The sequence below is a fragment of the Lithobates pipiens genome, unplaced genomic scaffold (genome assembly GCF_037356315.1).
Source record: "Lithobates pipiens isolate NorthernLeopardFrog02 unplaced genomic scaffold, aLitPip1_a1.2 Scaffold_18, whole genome shotgun sequence".
NCBI classification, from domain to species: domain Eukaryota; kingdom Metazoa; phylum Chordata; class Amphibia; order Anura; family Ranidae; genus Lithobates; species Lithobates pipiens.
This window is the reverse complement of record NW_027507758.1, coordinates 639,691,697-639,714,068: the sequence shown is the minus strand read 5'-3', so window position 1 is coordinate 639,714,068 and position 22,372 is coordinate 639,691,697. Positions and strand designations below refer to the sequence as shown.

The 22,372-nt window shown below is 47.4% G+C and overlaps 2 protein-coding genes across 2 annotated transcripts in view; both read left to right on the top strand.

Moving 5' to 3' along the window:
* Window positions 1–22,372, top strand: part of LOC143986899 (uncharacterized) — a 549,767-nt gene that overhangs the window by 440,667 nt on the left and 86,728 nt on the right. Inside the window, 1 exon segment of the mRNA XM_077485306.1 lies at window positions 18,866–19,437. Coding sequence (XP_077341432.1) covers window positions 18,866–19,437 — 572 coding nt within the window.
* Window positions 9,251–16,539, top strand: LOC143989891 (gastrula zinc finger protein XlCGF66.1-like). The gene is made up of 4 exons (XM_077490172.1): window positions 9,251–9,298; window positions 15,856–15,993; window positions 16,121–16,255; window positions 16,344–16,539. Exons 2-4 carry the CDS (start codon window positions 15,898–15,900, stop codon window positions 16,533–16,535), a joined length of 423 nt encoding a protein of 140 aa, XP_077346298.1. The 5' UTR covers window positions 9,251–9,298; window positions 15,856–15,897; the 3' UTR covers window positions 16,536–16,539.

The following is a 22,372-nucleotide window of genomic DNA, read 5'->3' as shown; positions in this document are numbered from 1 at the left end:
TACACATCATGCTGTATTACATCACATCAGTTCCACAAGAAAGAAAATGGGCAAACATTAGGGGCCTTCCGCCCGTTGACCCACAGGGAGCCCTCTGGAACAGGTATAGACCAGGCCAAAAAGACTCCTCCGCGATCAACCGGGCCAGCACTGAATATAGATATATAGCGCCAACCTTCATATTGTCCAGCGAGATAGCCCAATAGCTAGATACTGATATCTACAAGTACTTCTAACTGCTCACACCAGTCATTGTCATCAAGGCATCTTTCTAAAGGAACCATAGGGCACATGGAAACAAGAACAAAGGAGATTGGAGAATCAAGAAGAACAAGAAAAGGAGAGAGAAGTGAAGCGAAAAAGAAAAGAGAGGGGAGAGCAAAAGCGACAGAATAGAAGATTGAAGGGATAAGAGAAAGGAGAGAGAACTTTTAAGAAATAGAAGAGGGACAAAGGATGAGAGGGGGGGTGGGGGAAGGAAGAGGGGGGTAAGCACCGTGTGTGGTCTCCGCATCAAATCAAATCCGGTCCTCCCGAAGATTCCATGGGCTCCAGACCACATCATGAGCCTCAATCCGGTCCTGTATCCTGGCGGTCATCCTCTCCATCAATTCCACATCCCTAATTCTAGTATGGAGCGCGCCGAGGGTGGGGGGCTGTACTTTTTTCCAATTTAGGGCAATTAGACACCTCGCCGCTGTCAAGATATGTCTTGACAGTTTCTTTTGGGACTTCGTCAATTTAGGAAAGGGGATGCCCAACAAGAAAGTCTTGGGGTCCAGTGCCACCTGCTGATCTAGGATAGTAGTCAAGAGGCGCTGGACCTCTTCCCAAAAGGGAACTACGAGGGGGCATTGCCAGAAGATGTGGAACAGTGTACCCCTGTGGGCCATGCATCTCCAGCATCTGTCGGAGGAGGTGGGGTAGATGGCGTGTAGAACGTCTGGGGTCATGTACCAAAAAAATAAAATTTTATACGCATTCTCCCTGTAGAGCGTGCACATGGAGCTTTTAGAGGCCTGGGACCATATCAGCTGCCACTGCTCCTCCGTAATCTCCCCGCCCAATGCCTCCTCCCACTTGAGCATGTAGGTATGCTTGCCTTTCAAAGCTTTAGGGGGAGCGTTGATTATTTTATAAATGGCAGATATCAATCCCCTTTGGGCTATGCCCGCTAGGATTACAGTCTCAAAAGCGGAGGGCGGTGAAAAACGCAGGTCAGAGGATATGGTCTGGGCATAGTGTCGTATCTGTAAATAACTGTAAAAACTCTGTAGTGGGAGGTCAAATTTAGATTGAAGGTCGGCGTATGACAGCAGTCTCCGCGACCTATGGTCCACCAGGGTTCCCAGGTGGAAAAGATTCCGGGATGACCACGGATGCGACATCGGGTATGTCAGGCTATCTGGCACCTTAGGATGATATAAAAAGGACGTCAGGAGCAACTTATCCGAGGATAACTCATAGACCTTAGAGAGCTTACGCCATAGGCCCTGCAGGTGTGACATAGTTCCCAGTAGTTGGGCCCGAGGGATCAAAGCTGCCACGCTCCAGAGCATACTATTAGGGTGAGCCGGGGCCAGCCAAAGTTTCTCGATTTCCGTCCATCTATTATATGACCGCTGGGTGAACCAGGAGGTCACTGCTCGGAGCTGGGCTGCCTGATAGTACTTAATGAGGTCCGGAAACGCCAGACCCCCGTCTGAGCGGGAGGCCATCATAACAGAGTGAGGTATTCTATGGCGTTTGTAGTTCCACGCGAAATTGAGCAGGTCCGCTTGCAATTTTTTTAGATGGTGGTAAGGTATGGGGATAGGAAGGGTCTGGAAAAGGTAAAGGAGTTTCGGAAGGATCGTCATTTTTACCGACGCTATCCTACCAAAGAGGGAAATCTGGTGCTTCCGCCACCGGGAAAGTAGCTGCCTGATAGTGCCATACAAGGGCGGGAAGTTTGCCTGGTATAGGGAAGTAAATGTCGGGGTAATATGTATCCCCAGATATTTCAAGGAGGAGGTTTTCCAATGATATGGGAAAGTGGATCGGAGATGATCTACCTCCAGGGGGGGAATGTTTACCGGGAGGGCTTCTGATTTTGAGGCGTTAATTTTATAACCCGATAGGGCGCTGTAGCGATCGAGCTCCTTGTGTAAATTGGGCAGGGAGATCCTAGGCTGGGTCAGGGTAAGGATCACATCGTCCGCGAACAGTGAGACCTTGAACTCCCTATCCCTGACCGGGATGCCCCTGATATCCCAGGTTCCGCCTAATGGACGCCGCCAGGGGTTCTACGCAAAGGGCAAACAACAAGGGCGATAGGGGGCATCCCTGGCGTGTGCCATTAGAAACAGAGAAGGTCGAAGAAGTAGCAAAGGGGGTCTTAACTTGAGAGGCCGGATTGGAGTAGAGGTGCCGTATAACCTGCAGGAACGGTCCCCTCATCCCCATGTGAGTCAGCGTGGTGAACAGGAAGGGCCACCTCAGTCTATCAAAAGCTTTTTCCGCATCCAGGCTCAGAAGCAGAGATGGGATGCCCCCCCTATTCGCCACGTCGACCAAATCTATAACCTTCCTGGTGTTATCATCAGCCTGACGGAGGGGGACAAATCCCACTTGATCTTTATGTACGAGGGAAGGGAGGACCATGTTAAGCCGCAAGGATAGGAGTTTTGTAAAAATTTTCAGGTCTGCGTTCAAGAGCGCAATAGGCCTGTAGTTGGCACAGAGGATGGGGTCCTTATCCGGTTTGGGTATCAGAGTGAGAAAGGAGCGTTGCATATCAGGGGGGACCGGGGTAGTCTGCAGGAACGCATTAAACAATCTGCACATGTATGGGAGCAATAGGGGTAGGAACGATTTATAGTATTCATAGGGCAGGCCATCCGGGCAGAGAGATTTAAGAGCCGGTAACGACTTGATGGTTAATTCTATCTCCTCCTCTGTAATGGGCTTATTCAAGGAGGCTAGGTTCTGGGCTCGGATGCAGGGGATCCCGCTGTCCGTCAGATATTGTTGCATACGTTGGGAGAGCTCCGCCGGCAAGGGGTCACTAGGGATGTCGCGACTGTTGTACAGCTCCTCATAGAAGCTCGCAAACGTGTCTACGACCTCCCTAGGGTGGGAGACCACAGTATTAGCCATAGTTTTAATCTGATGCGGGGTGGACAGGAGGTTTTTATCTCTAAGTTTCCTCGCTAAAAGAGAGTGCGCTTTGTTGCCCCTGTCGTAAAACGTCTGCCTAATCCTCAAGAGGGTCTTTTCCACCCGGCGAAGCGCCAGATCCCTAAGCACCATGCGGAGCTTCGTTATCTTTCGGAGGGTGCGAAATGAGGGGGAGGCTTGCATGTCCCGTTCCAATTGCCCGAGCTCCCCTTCCGTTCGCAGTTTAGTGGCCTCGACGTCTTTCTTCAATGCTGAAGAAAGGGCCATGCACTTACCGCGGATGACCGCTTTGTGGGCCTCCCACAACGTGGGGAGGGTAACATCAGGGGTTGCATTTTCAGCAAAGTAATATTTCAAGGTCGAGACTAATTCTGCCTGGGAGGGAAGATGTTGCAAGAGGAAAGTGTTCAGCTTCCAATTATAGGGCCTAACCACCGGGGCACCGAGGTCCAGCGTTAGTAGTATCGGGGTGTGATCCGACCATGAAATTGGCAGGACATGGGCACTCCAGACCATCCTCAATGTAACATTGTTGGTGAAAAAGTAATCTATGCGGGAGTGCAACTGGTGGGGGGGGGGCGATTAATAAGTATACTGCCGATCTACCGGGTGGAGGGCACGCCAGGCGTCGAAGAGAGCATATCGCCGGGTCATTTGGCGAAAAAGTTCGGAGTCTCTAAGTGCTTTAGCCGAGGGCGGCCGGGGCAACGCCGCCAGTCGGTCCGCAGTAGCTGAATGGGCCAGGTTAAAGTCACCCCCCACCACTAGGTAACTGCGGTCCGATTTAAATAGTCGTAGCAAGAGTTTAGAGAGAAAACTGTGTTGACGAGTCTTCGGGGCATATAGGGTACACAGGGTGATCGGTTGGGACCTCCATGTGCCTTTAAGTATCAGGAATCCTCCCCCGGGGTCACTGTAATGATCAAGGTAGGTAAATGGGGCTCCATGACGGATCAGGATGGCCACGCCCGCTCTCTTATGGGACCCTGAGGATAGATAAGCGAGAGGGAAATATCTAGAGGCAAAAGCAAAAGAACCCCCCTTATCGAAATGTGTCTCCTGAACCAGGACAATGTCCGCACCCGACTGCCTGAATTCCCTCAGTGCCAGATGCCGTTTCTTGTTTGAGTTTAAGCCGTGAACATTTAAGGATAAAATTTTAGCCATCAGTCATGTCAGGGGGGGGGGAGTGTAAGCAAATTCTTACCCGGTCACCGCCTCTCCGGACGACCGCCAGGAGCCAGGAGCTTGCTTGTTCCAGTGGAAGGACCCGACAGGATGCGTCTCGACGTCTGCGGACCCCAACACGGTGGGAAGGTAGGGAAGGGAAGTGGGGGGAGAGAGATAGAGAAAGAGAAAAGAAGAGAAGGTTAGAACAGCAAACAAAAGAACACATATTAAGCAGGCAATTATACAACAAAACATACAACCACATGAGACCATGAACAGGCAAGTCGCTCAGGTCTGGTCGGATTCCCAGGGGGCCACCAGAACCCGAACCCGAGGGCCGGGCCTGGCGGCCGCATGGGAGTCCAGCTCCCCCCGTCGGACTCTGCAAGTGGAGTGGGCGGCTAGAAACGGGAGGGAGCGGAGGAGATGCAAACGCGATACCAATCGCCAGACATCTCCTAGGGTCCCGGATACATTGCCAATGCATCCGGGAGGGGAGGGGGTGACACAAAAACATAAGGAAACCCACTTTCTCGGGTCTCCCATGTGTACCAGCCTAAATGTGACATGTCAATAAGAGGGCACCTAGAGGGACGGGAAGGGGACTCAGGGGGCAGTGCATGCGGGCAGGTTCGTACTGTCCAGACAGCGGTCCGTAGGCCAACCAACAAACAAAATGGGCCTTATTCCCTTTCGCCACTTGGGCAAACGGAATCAAAAAAGAGAAAAAAGTATGAAAAAAATAGTTACTGCGCTATGCTTCAGCCATGTCCTTGACGGGCAGATTTTTTTGGTGCTTCCCGGTTTCGAGGGCGTTGTCGGGAGGGGACCTTCTGCCACAGTGACGGAGGAGTGGGCTGGGTAGCCACTAGATCCCAATCCGGCAGCTGAGGAGGACGAACGCCCAATTCTTCACAGAAGACGTGGAGGTCTTCAGGAAACCGCCGTCTTGCCTTGATGTTTAGCTGTGAGGGTGAATGGAAATCCCCAACGGTAAGGGATGGCAGCATCCTGCAAGGTGCGGAGAAGCGGCTGGAGAAGTCTACGTTTCTGTAGCGTAAGCCAGGAGAGATCTGGAAAGAGTTGGACTGGTGTGTTCCGAAAGGTCACCACCCGAGCCAGGCGGGCCTGTCTCATTATGTCCTCTTTAATGTGGAACAAAGTGAGTCTGCATATGACATCCCTGGGGCTCGAGGTTGCGTTTTTGGGGCGCAAGGCCCGGTGCGCTCTGTCCATCTCAATAAACTTGGTAGGGGGTTCCCCAAGGAGGTCATTAAATATTTCCTGCAGGATAAATTGTAGATCCTCCGGGCCGTCCGCCTCTGGTGTTATGTCTGCGCCCCCTGTTATCCAAGTCCTCCACATGGCGTTGCATGTCCCTCAGGAGCATGCCCCCTGCGTTTGGGTCTTGTGGATCGCTATTTTGGTCTCTTGGATCTCCTCCTCGGCCATCTCCACCCGGTCCGCCAAGTGCTTGAGCCCGGAATGTAGCATTTGTATTTCCGCTCTACATGTAGATTTGACGTCTTCTATCAATTGCTTAAAGTCCTCTTTAGTAGGAAATGCTTGCAGGTAGTGTTGCCATTGCGGATGCATGGGCGGCGGGGATGGGCCTCCCGGGTCGCCCCCGGCTGGTTGCAGGTGAGGTGGTCGGCGCAGGTCCGAAACTCCCGGACCCGCTCACCCAAATAGGTGGGGCAGGTTCGGTGTGTAGATCCCACACCCACTCCCAGGCAGGCACAGGGGCCGGGGGAGTTGGACGGCTCTGTTCTTCCTCCCTATGTCCCGCGGTACAGTCGGTGGGGATCGGGGAGCCACTGCGGTGACGTTGTGGGCTGAGAGCCCATGGTGAGGCCAGCCTCTGGGCCTTGGATGGAGGCGACCGGGTCCCCGGGCTTAATCGGGGCCCCCCCACTCCCCCATGCCCCTGGTGTACGACCGGGACACCGGTTCCCCTGGGGGGGGGGAGGGCAGGAAAGTCAGTGTCATCCAGGGATGGGGGGACCCCACTGAACTGGCGGAGAGGAGGGGGTCTGGCGCCGCTCTAAGCAGCCTGGGGAGTGTCAGCGTGCACTGCGTTTCTGTCGGGGGGAGGGGAGCCGCAATCCAGATGCTCCTGGCGCCGTCCAGACTCCATGCAGCCCCCTGCCTCCCCCCATCCACACCCTCTGTCAGGGTCCCATTCCGCTGCGGAGCTTGGGGGGGGCTTCTGGCCCCATCGGTGTAGTCCCTGGCCCCTGGTGGCTGCACACTGCCCCGATGCCTGCGGGGGACCGGGCTTGCGGGTGCTAGGCTCGGATGGCGTCACGTCAGGCTTCAGGCCTAGTCCGGCGGCTCGAGGCGGGGCCAGGAGCTGGTATACACTCACCCCTCCAGAGGTCCGATCGGCAGCGCCGGAACCGGGTGGCGTCCCGGCCTCCCCGGGGCCTGTGGAGCGGCCGTTCTGCAGGCTGGATGCCGGGGATGAGGCCCGGGACATCTCTGCGGCCGGCGCCATCTTGGGAGGCCCTCCGGCCGGGAGATCCGTCGGGGAAAAGAAGGCCCGGAGGCCCGTCACAGGTCCTGGAGGGGCTGCGGAAGGTCCCCTGGAGGAGGCAGAGCGGGTAGCCCTCGATGTGCCCATCAGATGGCGGTGGATGGTCCCTCAAGGTGCCGCTGAAGCTGAGCTGGTGGGAGAGTGATTGGCTTAAGCGTCCATTCGCCTCGACTTCCGGTCACGCCCCTCGGGACCCTTACTTTTTAATATCTTTATAAATGATATTGGGTCTGGGATCAAAAGTAACATTTCTGTGTTTGAAGATGACACCAAGCTATGCAGTGGAATAACGTCCTTACGGGATGTCTCCAATTTACAAGCCGACCTCAATGCTCTGTCTAATTGGGCAACTATGGGGCAGATGAGGTTTAATGTTGATAAATGTAAAGTTCTGCACTCAGGGGCTAAGAATCTGCATGCATCATACATACTAGGGGGAGTACAACTGGGGGAATCCATAGTGGAGAAGGATCTGGGAGTTTTGGTAGATCATAAGCTCAATAATAGCATGCAATGCCAAGCTGCAGTTTTCAAAGCGAGCCAGGTCCTTTCCTGTATAAGAGAGGTATGGACTCCAGAGAGAGAGACATCATCTGTACAAATCATTAGTAAGACCTCATCTGGAATATGCAGTTCAGTTTTGGGCACCAGTTCTCAAAAAGGATATCGGGGAACTGGAGAAAGTGCAGAGAAGGGCAACCAAACTGATAAGAGGCATGGAGGAACTCAGCTATGAGGAAAGATTAGAGGAACTGAATTTATTCTATCTTGATAAGAGGAGATTAAGGGGGGATATGATCACCATGTACAAATATATAAGGGGTCCATATAGTGAACTAGGTGTTGAGTTATTCACTTTACAGTCAACAAAGAGGACAAGACTCTTTACGTCTAGAGGAAAAGAGATTTCATCTCCAAATACAGAAAGTTTTCTTCACAGTAAGAGCTGTGAAAATGTGGAATAGACTCCATGCAGAGGTGGTTCTGGTCAGCTCAGTGGATTGCTTTAAGAAAGGCCTGGATTATTTCCTGAATGTACATGATATAACGGGGTACTAACATTTATTATTATTATTCACAATTTATATAGCGCCAACAGTTTATGCAGCTCTTTACAATGTATAGGGGGAACAACACAATTACAGTACAATACAAAAGGTACAGGGGGCCCGGCTCGTAGAGATTACATTCTAAAGGGAGGGGGTGGTGGTATAGGTAAAGTTGATCCAGGGAAAATCCGATTGCCTCTTGGGGGATGAGGAAGGAATTTTTTCCCCTGCTTTAGCAAAGATCATGCTCTGCTGTTTTTTTTTTTTTGCCTTCCTCTGGATCAACTGTGGGTATAGAATTGGGTATATGGGATTGTATGATTTTTTTTATTTATAATTTTTTTTTTCATGGTTGAGCTGGATAGACTTGTGTCGTTTTTTTCAACCTGACTAACTATGTAACTATGTATATCCTTCACTTTTCTCTCCTCCCTGAGTGTGTATGAAGGGGCGGAGCTCTGAGTATGTATGAAGAGGTGGAGCTCTGAGTGTGTATGAAGAGACGGAGCTCTGGGTATGTATGAAGAAGGTGGAGCTCTGAGTGTGTATGAAGAGGCGGAGCTCCTGAGTGTGTATGAAGAGGCGGAGCTCCTGAGTGTGTATGAAGAAAGTGGAGCCCTGAGTGTATATGAAGAAGCGGAGCTCTGATTTATTGATAAACAGCATAAGATCAGTGAAGTAGGTGTAAAGTGTAAGCAGTAGATCTGCAGAGAATATTATTTGAGCCCCTAGCACTTTATATATGAATGTCTCCACATATTGTAGTGTATTTGTGATAATTTATGTGCACACACAATAGGACAGCGCTGTGACACATAATGCTCTTCTAGGTGATAGAGGGAACACTTACCTTTGTTACAGCAGCAGTCCGGTATAAGTTATTTCTGTAGGTATTTGAGTTATTACATATAGCGCGGGTTTTATTCTATTTATATTGGTGACATAATTGCCCAAATCTGGGGATCAGGAGCCATTTCCACCCTTTACTCTCGGCTGGGGCTCTTTATATCCATATAACAGATGTTCTATATGACTAAATCTGACATCAATTTTACTGCAAAATCAAAGGGGCCAAAATGTCCCCCCCCCCCCCCCCGAGCAGTAATATATTTCTATCCCCCTTGGTGGGAGTGGAGATGACCTCATCTATAAGGATATACAGTACATACACACACAGCACAAGGCCGTGTTCACACTAACAGATGTGTCTCAGTCTGGGCTGCAGTTCCTCTGATCTCCACATGGTGGTGATCTCACTTCTATCCAAACCGGAAGTCTCTATGGTAGACAGGAAGTGATGTCAGGTACAGAAAGGAAGTTCCAGGTGAGAGGTGAGTTGGGAGGAAGCAGAGAGAAGACGTTGCTGGAAGTGGCAGCAGAGGAGGTAATAAGATATATATTTTTTTTTTTACACCCAGTAACCCCCGTCATGTCCGTCCTCTTCCTCCATAGTCACTGTGATGTCTTTTATCTCCAGCAGATGATGATACACACATATATAGTGTGGAAATGTAGAATATCCCCATACATTACAATGAGGGAATTTCTGGTCTGTACCATGAGGGGAGTTATTGATGTCAGTAAATGTCGGTTCCAGACATTGTATGTGGGGGGAATGAAATGATAATTAGGGATGAGCTCAGGCGTATTCGCATGCTTCACGTGCAGAGCCCACCAGGAAATCGGCCCTGCTCTGCGCTAATCACAGGCAGTGAGTCATTGCCCGATGTGCGGCTGCAGAGATTGGGGGAACGTCTCACTGCCTGTGATCATTGCAGCGCCGACGTCCTGGCGGGCTCTGCACGTGTTCCATGCGAATACGCCTGAGCTCATCCCTAATGATAATTAAAGGTTGGGATTAGGGAAGATTTCTGTAAGATTTTACATGGGAATGATCAGTGCCCCTCCAGAGACACTATGAGGAGTCTGAAAAGGACTGTTTATTGGGAGGGATGAGATGATGAACCCGGAGGGGGGGACGGGCAAGTTCATCAAAAAGACGTCCCACCATCCAGCTGAGAATCTGCAGACAGGAACCTGGCGGTATTCCCCATTTACTGCTATAGAGGTGCAGCGCTGGTATCCTTGTCTTCTGATGTGTATTAGCAATTATAATGAAAGTCTATGGACGGTTCTTTAGCTTAGTGTTTGGCGCCATCTAGCGGCCAAATACTGAAAGTGAACTTAAATGATATTTGGCTTTCAAGCATTGAACTATTTACAGGAAGTGACTGTTATTTACATTGGAGAGTTGACCCTTTTACCCAGGATGCCGAGTGACCTACCCATGGACACCCTCTCTGCATGCTGGGAAGGAGATAAAAGGACCCTGAGCGGCCATTTTGGGTCTCTTGGGAATGCATGGCCTGCCTGTGAGGACTTGTGCTGAGGCCTCCCAGAGGAAGCGGCCTACTGCCCTTGCGGCACACAACCCTGCTCGGTGGTGTGAGTGACCTGAAGTGCCAGAGACACAGAGATCAGATTGAGAGGATCCAGAGACACTCGTTTGAGCATCGGAAGACCAGGTCCACCTGTCGGAACAAGACGGAGAGACGGAGCTGGCTGACGCAGAAGCAACCTGCAACCACTGGACCAAAGTCACCATACCAAGTTTGCGATCCAGTTGGTGAGCGGGTTGCGACCCACTGTTTTCTAAACCATTGCACCTAGTCAGACTTATATACAGGCCTTGCTGGGATACTTAGTCCCACGGTGGAGGAGTATAGCAACTGATGCTAGGCAGGCATAAGTCCTACTTACTATCACACTTCAAGAACTGTATTATATTTGCGGAACTGTTTTAACCTTGGATTACAAATTTTATAAGGAGCTATCATTGCTAGCAAAGATCAGAAGATAAAGACTGAGTACTTTAAGTGAGATCTCACGCATAGCTATAAAAGTAGAGGGAGCTCCTATATATATATATATATATATATATATATATATATATATATATATATATAGTTAGTTTGTAACTGTTTTATCAAAGTTCATTGTCCTGCCATTCTATGGTGGGTGACAGTACATTCACCTATCTACAAATATATATATATATATATATATATACAGTGGTGTGAAAAAGTGTTTGCCCCCTTCCTCATTTCCTGTTCCTTTGCATGTTTGTCACACTTAAGTGTTTCGGAACATCAAACCAATTTAAACAATAGTCAAGGACAACACAAGTAAACACAAAATGCAATTTGTAAATGAAGGTGTTTATTATTAAAGGTGAAAAAAAATCCAAACCATCATGGCCTACGTGAAAAAGTGATTGCCCCCCTTGTTAAAACATACTATAACTGTGGTTGTCCACACCTGAGTTCAATTTCTATAGCCACACCCAGGCCTGATTATTGCCACACCTGTTCACAATCAAGGCATCACTTAAATAGGAGCTGCTTGACACAGTAAGGTCCACCAGAAGATCCTTAAAAGCTACACATCATGCCGAGACCCAAAGAAATTCAGGAACAATTGAGAAAGAAAGTAATTGAGATCTATCAGTCTGGAAAGGGTTATAAAGCCATTTCCAAAACTTTGGGAATCCAGCGAACCACAGTGAGAGCCATTATCCACAAATGGCGAAGACATGGAACAGTGGTGAACCTTCCCAGGAGTGGCCGGCCTCCCAAAATTACCCCAAGAGCGCAGCGACGACTCATCCAAGAGGTCACAAAAGACCCCACAACAACGTCCAAGGAACTGCAGGCCTCATTTGCCTCAGTTAAGGTCAGCGTTCATGCCTCCACCATCAGGAAAAGACTGGGCAAAAATGGCCTGCATGGCAGAGTTCCAAGGAGAAAACCACGGCTGAGCAAAAAAAACATCAAAGCTCGTCTCAATTTCTCCACAACACATCTTGATGATCCCCAAGACTTTTGGGACAACATTCTGTGGACCGATGAGACAAAAGTGGAACTCTTTGGAAGGTGTGTGTCCAAGTATATCTGGCGTAGAAGGAACACTGCATTTCATAAAAAGAACATTATACCAACAGTAAAATATGGTGGTGGTAGTGTGATGGTCTGGGGCTGTTTTGCTGCTTCAGGACCTGGAAGACTTGCCGTGATAAAAGGAACTATGAATTCTGCTGTCTACCAAGAGATCCTGAAGGAGAATGTCCGACCATCTGTTCGTGTACTCAAGCTGTAACGAACTTGGGTTCTGCAGCAGGACAATGATCCTACACACCAGCAAGTCCACCACCGAATGGCTGAAGAAAAACAAAATGAAGACTTTGGAGTGGCCTAGCCAAAGTCCTGACCTGAATCCTATTGTGATGTTGTGGTATGACCTTAAAAAGGCCGTTCATGCTCGAAAACCCTCTAATGTAACTGAATTAGGACAATTCTGCAAAGATGAGTGGGCCAAAATTCCTCCAGGACGCTGTAAAAGCCTCATTGCACGTTATCGCAAACGCTTGGTTGCGGTTGTTGCTGCTAAGGGTGGCCCAACCAGTTATTAGGTTTAGGGGGCAATCACTTTTTCACACAGGGCCATGATGGTTTGGATTTTTTTTCACCTTTAATAATAAACACCTTCATTTACAAATTGCATTTTGTGTTTACTTGTGTTGTCCTTGACTATTGTTTAAATTGGTTTGATGTTCCGAAACACTTAAGTGTGACAAACATGCAAAGGAACAGGAAATGAGGAAGGGGGCAAACACTTTTTCACACCACTGTGTATGTATATATATATATATATATATATATATATATATATATTAAACTATACTTTGGTTAAGTACCTCGTTGTGTGGAGTATTGTTTTCTCCCAGCAGGTGGAGCCAGTGGATCCTGAGAGGACAATACAGGTATATTGTGATATATTATATTGTACTGTATTGTATTGTATTGTACCACAGCTGTGTCAAGGGGACTGAGGCAAGTTAGTGGGGTTTTGTTACTAGAATGCAGGCCCAAATCAAATCAGCAGCCCCTTCGGGGGTCAGTGCTACAGAGGCATCTATTGGTCTACAAACTCTGTGGAACTACAGAGCCCAGCACACTTAGTCATCTACAGCTGGGGGTAGCTCTGAGTAAGTGCTGCCAGGTAACCCCAGGAGTTGTCGGATACTTTGTTATCAGAAAGTTTTATTGGAACGATCGTGTTGTGGATTCAGATATTTTGCCCATAGTGCAAACACTGCCCGATTATTTATTATTTGTAGATTAACCCCTTCAGGGTCAGAACATTTCCCCATTTATGGGGCCTGGAACATTCTCCATTTTGAAGCTAAATCCTGGTAATATTTGTTATTGTCTCCCTGATCACCTCCACACCGGTTATTGTGTCCCCCGATCACCTCCACACCGGTTATTGTGTCCCCCGATCACCTCCACACCGGTTATTGTGTCCCCCGATCACCTCCACACCAGTTATTGTGTCCCTGATCACCTCCACACCAGTTATTGTGTCCCCAGATCACCTCCACACCAGTTATTGTGTCCCCCGATCACCTCCACACCAGTTATTGTGTCCTCCAATAACCTCCACACCAGTTATTGTGTCCTCCAATAACCTCCACACCAGTTATTGTGTCCCCCGATCACCTCCACACCAGTTATTGTGTCCCCCCGATCACCTCCACACCAGTTATTGTGTCCCCGATCACCTCCACACCAGTTATTGTGTCCCTGATCACCTCCACACCAGTTATTGTGTCCCCGATCACCTCCACACCAGTTATTGTGTCTCCGATCACCTCCACACCAGTTATTGTGTCCCCGATCACCTCCACGCCAGTTATTGTGTCCCCTATCACCTGCACACCAGTTATTGTGTCTCCCCAATCACCTCCACAGCAGTTATTGTGTCCCCGATCCCCTCCACACCAGTTATTGTGTCCCCCCGATCACCTCCACACCAGTTACTGTGTTCCCGATCACCACCGCACCAGTTACTGTGTCCCCGATCACCACCACACCAGTTACTGTGTCCCCGATCACCTCCACACCAGTTATTGTGTCCCGATCACCTCCACACCAGTGCAGTTTTGCCTGCCTGCCACCTGTACCTACCCTAGCCTGTTTATTGACCACAGTTCTGCCTGCTGCCTGGACTGATCCTTTGTCTGCTTGCTAACCGTGTCTCTGCCTGTGTGCTGAACTGACCCATCCGCACATCCCACTGACTACATTCCTGAAAGACACCACGCCAGTAACCATGGCATTCCTGGGGGCAGCTATGTAAACATAGTCCAGGGTTGCTTGACTTATAGTTACTGGGACTGCTATAGGTGATGCTATACTAAGCCGTATTCCCTGATCACTCATACAGAGGTGACCGTTACTTTACATTGGCCTTTACACAATTGGTTGATTTTTGTGATACACAAGATACAATGGCTCCATTCACTAAAGCATATCAAATGCGGTATTTAGATCTGACACATTTTTCCCAAATACCACATGTGATGCTAAAAATGTCAATTCACTTTCCCTTTATGCTGTATTTATGTTAAAAGGCAAAAATGCTTGGGAAATGCCACATAAAACAGCATTAAAGTTAATTCACAGAAGTAAATAAATGAATGCAGTAATTAAAAGAGAAGTATGTTTTTTGTTTTTTTTAAGATTCATACTTACCTAAGTGGATGCTGCATCTGTCCCCCGCCGCCTCTTCACTGAGAACTGAGCCACCAAACATCACTGATGGCTCGGTTCTCTCACCTCCCCGAGTGGAAGCTCTCCTGCTCTGCTCCTCCATGCTCATTGGAGTGCTGAACTGTGGAGGGTCGGAGAGCGGTCATCTCAGCGTCTTGCTAAGACTGCCAGCAGTCAAGGCAGCTGGCAGATCCAGACTTCGGAAGTCGGGATGGCGTGCTGCTTGGACTGATCTTGGTGATGTCAGCGGAGAGCAGACTTCAGACCGCTCTCCACTGTAAACGGGTCACAAGAGTGCAAAACGAATTGCACTCCTGTGACCTGTAGGAAGAGCCCAGCCAAACAAACTCAACCTGGACTTCTCCTTTAAGTAATGATCTAAGCATGGGATATTTAAGGAATGTGTTATTTTAACTGGATGTTAAGAAACTGGCAGGTGCTGGCATCCTTAACAACATGGTTGTTAAAGTGCACGTGTCCGCGCATCCTTAACAACTCGGAACTGTCATGGTAGTTGTAGTAGGAGCAGGCAGAATGTGTTTTGGGGTGTACTTCTAAGTATGTCCATACTGTGTGTTATAAATATCTTATTATTTAACAACTTTGTGTAAGAAAAAATAAATGTTAATTTTCTTTACTGCATTAACCAAAACCTTGTGGCCAAAAATAAAATTTTCAAAAAACTCCCTATGCCTTTCAGAAAATATCTGGGAGTGTTTACTTTCCAAAACGGGGTAATTTTGTTGGTGTTTCCACTGACCTGGTGCTCCAGGGCCTCCAAAAATGTAATAGGTAGCCAGGAAATTAGATGTTTAATTTATGCTCCTTGAAAGCCCAAATGTACTCCTTGAATTTTGGGTCCCTCTATGCATCTAGGCCAGTGATGGTAAACCTTGGCACCCCAGATGTTTTGGAACTACATTTCCCATGATGCTCAGCTACATTGCAGAGTGCAGGAGCATCATGGGAAATGTAGTTCCAAAACATCTGGGGTGCCAAGGTTCACCATCACTGATCTAGGCTGTGAAAAAGTCTCACACACGTGGTACCCCTATATTTTGGAGGCATAGCATATACCTCTTACTTAACTCTCTACTTTCCAAAAAGGGGGTTATTTTGGGGAATATTTATACTGTCCTGGCATTTTAGGGCCTCAAGAAATTATAGTCAGTACATCAGGATTGATACATTTTCAGATATATCCCGTACTGAAAGCTGAAAATTTGGTTTGGGCAGGAAAGTGGTAAAAACCCACCTATTACCCCCCCCCCCCCCCCCATATCAACATCCTATTATTGTGTGACCAATACCATCCAAATAATCCTTTCAGTTCCCAAAGTTATCTATCTACAAGGAGACCTGTATAGATCAAATGACGGCACCAATGAGGATGGAGGAGGACCGGAGTCACATGACTGAGAAGATACTAAACCTCACCCTGGAGATCATCTACCTGCTGACCAGAGAGGTGAGGAGGATTCTGGGAGGTCACATGACATCACTCTTATCTCTATTAATAAAACACAGACCTGACCGGAGAGGTGAGGAGGATTCTGGGATTCTAACATGATATTCGTATTGGTTCCTCAATACAGAGATTTCCTCTTGTGAAGTCAGGTGATCATATGACCATCACAGTGCCCCCATGTGACTTCCTAAAACCTGAGAGACACAACATGGAGAAGATTCTAGAAGTCACCAAGAAGATGATGGAGCTGCTGACAGGAGAGGTGAGGAGGATTCTGGGAATTCTGGGACATTATCCAGTAACAGACAAGGGATGTGTCTGGATGGTGACTGTATCATTGTGTGTGTCAGGTTCCTATAAGGTGTCAGGATGTCACTGTCTATTTCTCCATGGAGGAGTGGGAGTATTTAGAAGGACACAAGGATCTCTACAAGGACGTCATGATGGACAATCAGCCGCCCCTCACATCACCGGGTAAGAGGAGACTTTATTGTAAAGGAGAGAGCAGTACGGAGGCTCCACCTAGATCCCCCATCATCTGATAAACACATATAAACAATGTATTCAGTCAGTGTGTGTGTTTCCTACAGATGGATCCAGTAATGGGAACCCACCAGAGAGATGTCCCCGTCCTCTGTATTCCCGGGATTCCACACAGGAAGGTCACACCATCCCCCACCATCATCAGGTAGATGAGGAACAATCACTGATAGTATCATTAGGATCTGTACATTATCTGCATTGTTACCATTGATGTCATTTTTATTATATATTCAGAGTGGAAACCTGAGAGATCCTAAAGTTGAGGTTAAAGAAGAGATAAAAGATGAGGATGGGGTGATGGAGGAGTCAGAGTCTCTAAAAGAACACAAAGATCTGTACCAGGACACCATGGTGGAGTCATCCAGCTACAGAAACCCACCAGAGAGATGTCCCCATCCTCTGTATTCCCGGGATTCCACACAGGAAGATCACACCATCCCCCACTGTTACAAGGTTGGTGGAACGGAGCAGCTAGAACATGACTAGACTTGTAGAGATGATGTGTGGATTTTTTTCTGTATGCTTATAGTTTACAGATGATATTTTCTCTCATTTTCTTGATTTAGAGTGGAGATCCAATCGATATAGAATTTGAGGTGAAATCAGAAGAAGAAGAGAGGTATGTGAGGGATGATCAGCAGTCTATGGAGGAGGATGGAATAACGGGGACATTTATAGAGGAGGACACTCCTACAGAGATCAGCACAGGTGGGTCATTAACACTAAATCCATTCCTCCACCCATACTGCTCACTGATTGGTCCAGAGTAGGGCGGGGGCTGGGTGATATCAGCCTGTAATCCCCTGGTCACTTTCCTGAGCGGTGTTCCCTGTCCTGTATTCCTGGATTTCTCTCCGATAATCTTCCTTCTCTGTGCTGCCGACACAATTTATGTATCTAGACTGGATTTATGGAGATTCTGGGGATAAGCTGGCGGCAAAATGTTCATTTTCACCATAGATGTTACTAGACCTAGGCACCTGGGGTATGTGATTTGGGTCTCCTTACCAATGCCCGAGTCTAGTAAGATCTCTGACAGAACAATCCCCCCAGGATTACTTGTTCTGTTGTCTGCTGGCTGTGCCGGGTGGAGGGATATGTCTGTATAGTCTCAGACCCAAGTCACTGAGTGCAGTCTCAGGAGATGGGAGGCAGCGGTGTAGGACCTCTGCAACTTGTCTCATGTAATCATTTCATCTTCCACTGAACTGTATAATTTATATTGTAGATTACATACTGCTGACCCCTGCACTATATACTCTATGTTGTGCATTACATCATTCTGATACTATATAGTCCTATCTGTTGTATCTTATACAATATGTTGTACATTACATAGTCCTGACTTCTGCTCTCTCCCCTCCCCCAACTGCTATATATACACATAATATGTATTCTCTTTTGTTACACCCATTTCCTACCAGCTGGACATTTTATATCTGATGATTTGATTGGAGGACAGACTTTTACATGGTGATAATAATGTGATAAGATCCTCAGACTTTGGAACATTAAACAGAAAGTGATAATGAGGGAGGAGTCAATAACCCAATGATGGGGGTCTTCGGGATCAGTCCAGTCTTCATCTTGATTGTTCTCCCCCCATCCTCACTCTCTGACCTCTGGTGGGGCTCAGCCCCGCTGTTATTCATGACTAAATCATGGACTAAATAAGGAAGTGCAGGACTTCTTGTGTTGGGAAGATGGCAATGAGTGATAGAGGGGGAGGGGACACTCGTCCTATAATCCCCTCATCACTGTCACTCCTATAAAAGACAGTTCTCATTGTTTCCTCACTCTCTGACTAAGGTCCATGAATAAAGAAATGATCTGGTAGGAGATCAGAGGACCCATTTATTAGTTACCTTGAGGGGGGAATTGTAAGATCCTCAGAGACAAAGCTGCCTGATGTGGGCGGAGTCCTGGTTTAGGGGAACCAATCAGCTGATGTCTAGTAATAATCTTTGTATTTCTATTTTAGTAGATGGACGGGAGATGAAGAAAACCTCAGAGGATTGTCTCACTTTGTCTCCAGACTGTAAAGTAGAAGATGAGGACATCACACAGTATAGTCCAGGAGAAAACCCGACTACCTCAAATGTCCATCCGGCACCACACAGTGTAGATGGACCATCGTATTCCTCTTATCTTGAGGAACCTCAGGCTGTGCGGAACGGGGCCGTCCTTCCAACAGATAAGAGGTTTTCCTGTCTTGAGTGCGGGAAGTGTTTCCATTCTAAATCCAAACTTAATAGGCATAAAAAATTTCACACAGGAGAGAAGCCGTATTCCTGTTCTGAGTGCGGGAAGTGTTTTTCACAGAAGTGCGATCTTTACCGACATCAAAGATCTCATACGGGGAAGAAGCCGTATTCCTGTCCTGAGTGCGGGAAATGTTTTTCACAGATATCCAGTCTTTACACACATCAGAGATCTCACACAGGGGAGAAGAAACCGTATTCCTGTCCTGAGTGCGGGAAATGTTTTTCAAGGAAGTCCACTCTTTACACACATCAGAGATCTCACACGGGGGAGAAGCCATATTACTGTACTGAGTGCTGGAAAAGTTTTTCACAGAAGTGTGATCTTTACACACACCAGAGATCTCACACAGGGGAGAAGCCGCATTCCTGTCCTGAGTGTGGGAAATGTTTTTCACGGAAGGCCAATCTTTCCACACATCAGAGATCTCACACAGGGGAGAAGCCATATTCCTGCCCTGAGTGCGGAAAATGTTTTTCAGACAAGTCCAGTCTTTACAGACATCAGAAAATACACAGGGGGGAGAAACCATATTCTTGTCCTGAGTGTGGGAAATGTTTTACACAGAAATCCAGTCTTTCCAAACATCAGAGATCTCACACAAGGAGAAGCCACTTCCCTGTCCTGAGTGAGGGAATTGTTCCTCACTGAAGTCCTGTCTTCCTGTACATCGGGGATCCCACACAACCCTCGAGGTGTATTAGTGCCTTGAGTGCAGGAAATGTCTTCTATATGAATGTTGCTGGACATCACAGGTCTCATGTGGGGAAGAAGCACACCCTGATATACACCTCAGATATACTCCATGGCTGATCTTCATCATGTAAGAAACAGTTGATAAGGAGATCAGAGATCACCAAAGACATGGATGAAGTGTTGTACCGTGTCGGCCATTGATAGCAGGAGAAAAATAAAAATGGAGTCATTACCTCTCATTGGATGAGTACATTTTGTGGTGTAAGATTTCACAAACACTAAGGCCCCTTTCACACGGGCCGGATCAGTGCTGATCCGCCCCGTGGATATCCGCTTGCTCAGCGGGGATTGCTGGAGCGATCTCCGCTGAGTAGGAAGATGACAGGTCTGTCTCTGCACACTGCGCAGGGACGGACCTGTCACAGCGCCTGCTCTCCCCTATGGGAGATCGGGTGACGACGGACCGCAGTGTCCGTCGTCATCCGATCCGATGACGGATGGAAAAATAGCTTTTTCCTCCCTCACACTTTTTCGGATCGGAGTCGGTCGGATGTCAGCGGACTTGTCACAGCTGACATCCGACGCTCCATAGACCTCTATGAAGCATCCGTTCAGGTCCGCCTGAAAAACTGACAGGCGGACCTGAATGGATCGTCCGTGTGAAAGGGGCCTTAGAGTTCTATTTTTTTTTTTCATTATTTGAACGAATGTGGCATTCACCCAGTCAAATTGTATATTGGATGTATTTCATACACTGATTTACTTGGCTTAATCTAGTGCCCATAATGCAGTATTATACTTTTTTTTTTACTAATGGCGGTATGTCAGGAAAAATACCCCATTGTGGTCACTAGATGAAGCTGATCATCATAGGAAATCACTTTGCTACATTATGGCCAGAATATGTAACAGCTGTATGAGTGATTGTCACATTCATCCCATGAATTTTCTAGAAGTAGACTCCTTAATTTCCTTCATCAGACATGTCTTCATACTAACATATGAGATCATACTTATAATTGCCAACCCCCCCCCCCCCCCCCAAGGTGTGCAGTTTAAAAAAAATAAAAAAAGATGCCGGTGTTGTGACATATACAGTCCAGCCATCGAAAACTGTCCGCTCTGAACTGCACAGGCAGATGGAGCAGAAGGAGATCCGGAAAATCTCTGAAGATGAGCGGCGCCTGCTTCGCTCGGCTCTTTTTGTTCTAACTCTATGTCCACTTGGATGGTGGGGCTAGAACCTGGACTCACGGCGCAGGTGCCGTTCATCTTCGGCTATTTTCGGAATCTGCTTGTCCTGTGTATTGCGCAGTACCCAGTGGACACTATCCGACAAGACACCGGCAATGAAATAGTTGGTCGGGTTGAAAAAAATACACAGGTCCATCTAGTTCAACCATAAAAATAAATACATAAAAAATAATATCATATACCCAATCCTATACCCACAGTTGATCCAAAAGAGGATATCAGATTTTCTCTGGATCAACTTTACCTATAAATGTCAGTACCCAGTTAATTATGTATATTTAGAATAAAATCCAGGCCTTTCTTAAAGCAATCTACTGAGCAGAACCACCTCTGCAGGGAGTCTATTCCACATTTTCACAGCTCTTACTTTGAAGAAACCTTTCCATATTTGGAGATGAATTCTCTTTTCCTCTAGACATAAAGAGTGCCCCCTTGTCCTCTGTGATGAACTTAAAGTGAATAACTCAACACCAAGTTCACTATATGGACCCCTTATGTATTTGTACATGTTGATCATACCCCCCCCCCTTAATCTCCTCTTCTCAAGAGTGAATAAATTCAGTTCCTCCAATTGTTCCTCATAGCTGAGCTCCTCCATGCCTCTTATCAGTTTGGTTGCCCTTCTCTGCACTTTCTCCAGTTCACCGATATCCTTTTTGAGAACTGGTGCCCAAAACTGAACTGCATATTCCAGATGAGGTCTTACTAATGATTTGAACAGGGGGGGCAAATGATCTCTCTCTCTCTGGAGTCCATACCTCTCTCAATACAAGAAAGGACTTTGCTCGCTTTGGAAACCGCAGCTTGGCATTGCATGTTATTATTGAGCTTATGATCTACCAAAACCCCCAGATCCTTCTCCACTATGGATCCCCCCAGTTGTACTCCCCCTAGAATGTATGATGCATGCATATTCTTAACCCCCAAGCGCATAACTTTACATTTACAGTGCCTTGCAAAAGTATTCACCCCCCTTGGCATTCTTCGCATTTTGTTGCCTCGCAATCTGGAATTAACATGGATTGTTTGAGGATTTGCATAATTTTAAATTTACAGAACACGCCCACAACCTTGAAGATTTTTTTCTTTTTTTTTATTGTGAAACAAACAACAAATAGGACAAAAGAACAGAAAAAGTCAATGTGCATAACTATTCACCTCCCTAAAGTCAAAACTTTGTAGAGCAGCCTTTTGCAGCCATCACAGCTCCAAGTCACTTTCGATAAGTCTCTGAGTCTTGCCACATTACCACTGGGATTTTTGCCCATCTAATGTGCATGCACATTTATACTTTTCTAATTAGAAATAGCAGCAGATAACCTCGAACTAGTTTGTAGTTCTTATCCATCTCATTTGGCGCCCAACATGGGGCTTCAGGCTACAATCGAAGGGAGACCGCATTCCAGGACTGAACAGCTGGCCAGATCAGAGAAGGGCGTTATGCCCTAAGCCCTAACAGTATGGTAAGCATATTTATCCTCACCATTTGTACGACTTCTCTGGTTGGGCCGGTTGATTTTGTCTTGTTGACTCCTTTTGATTGTTCAAAGAGGCAGGTAACTTATTTCTTGCCTGGAGCTGTTTTAACAAACCTGCCAATGGTTTTCTGCTGACTATTATCTGT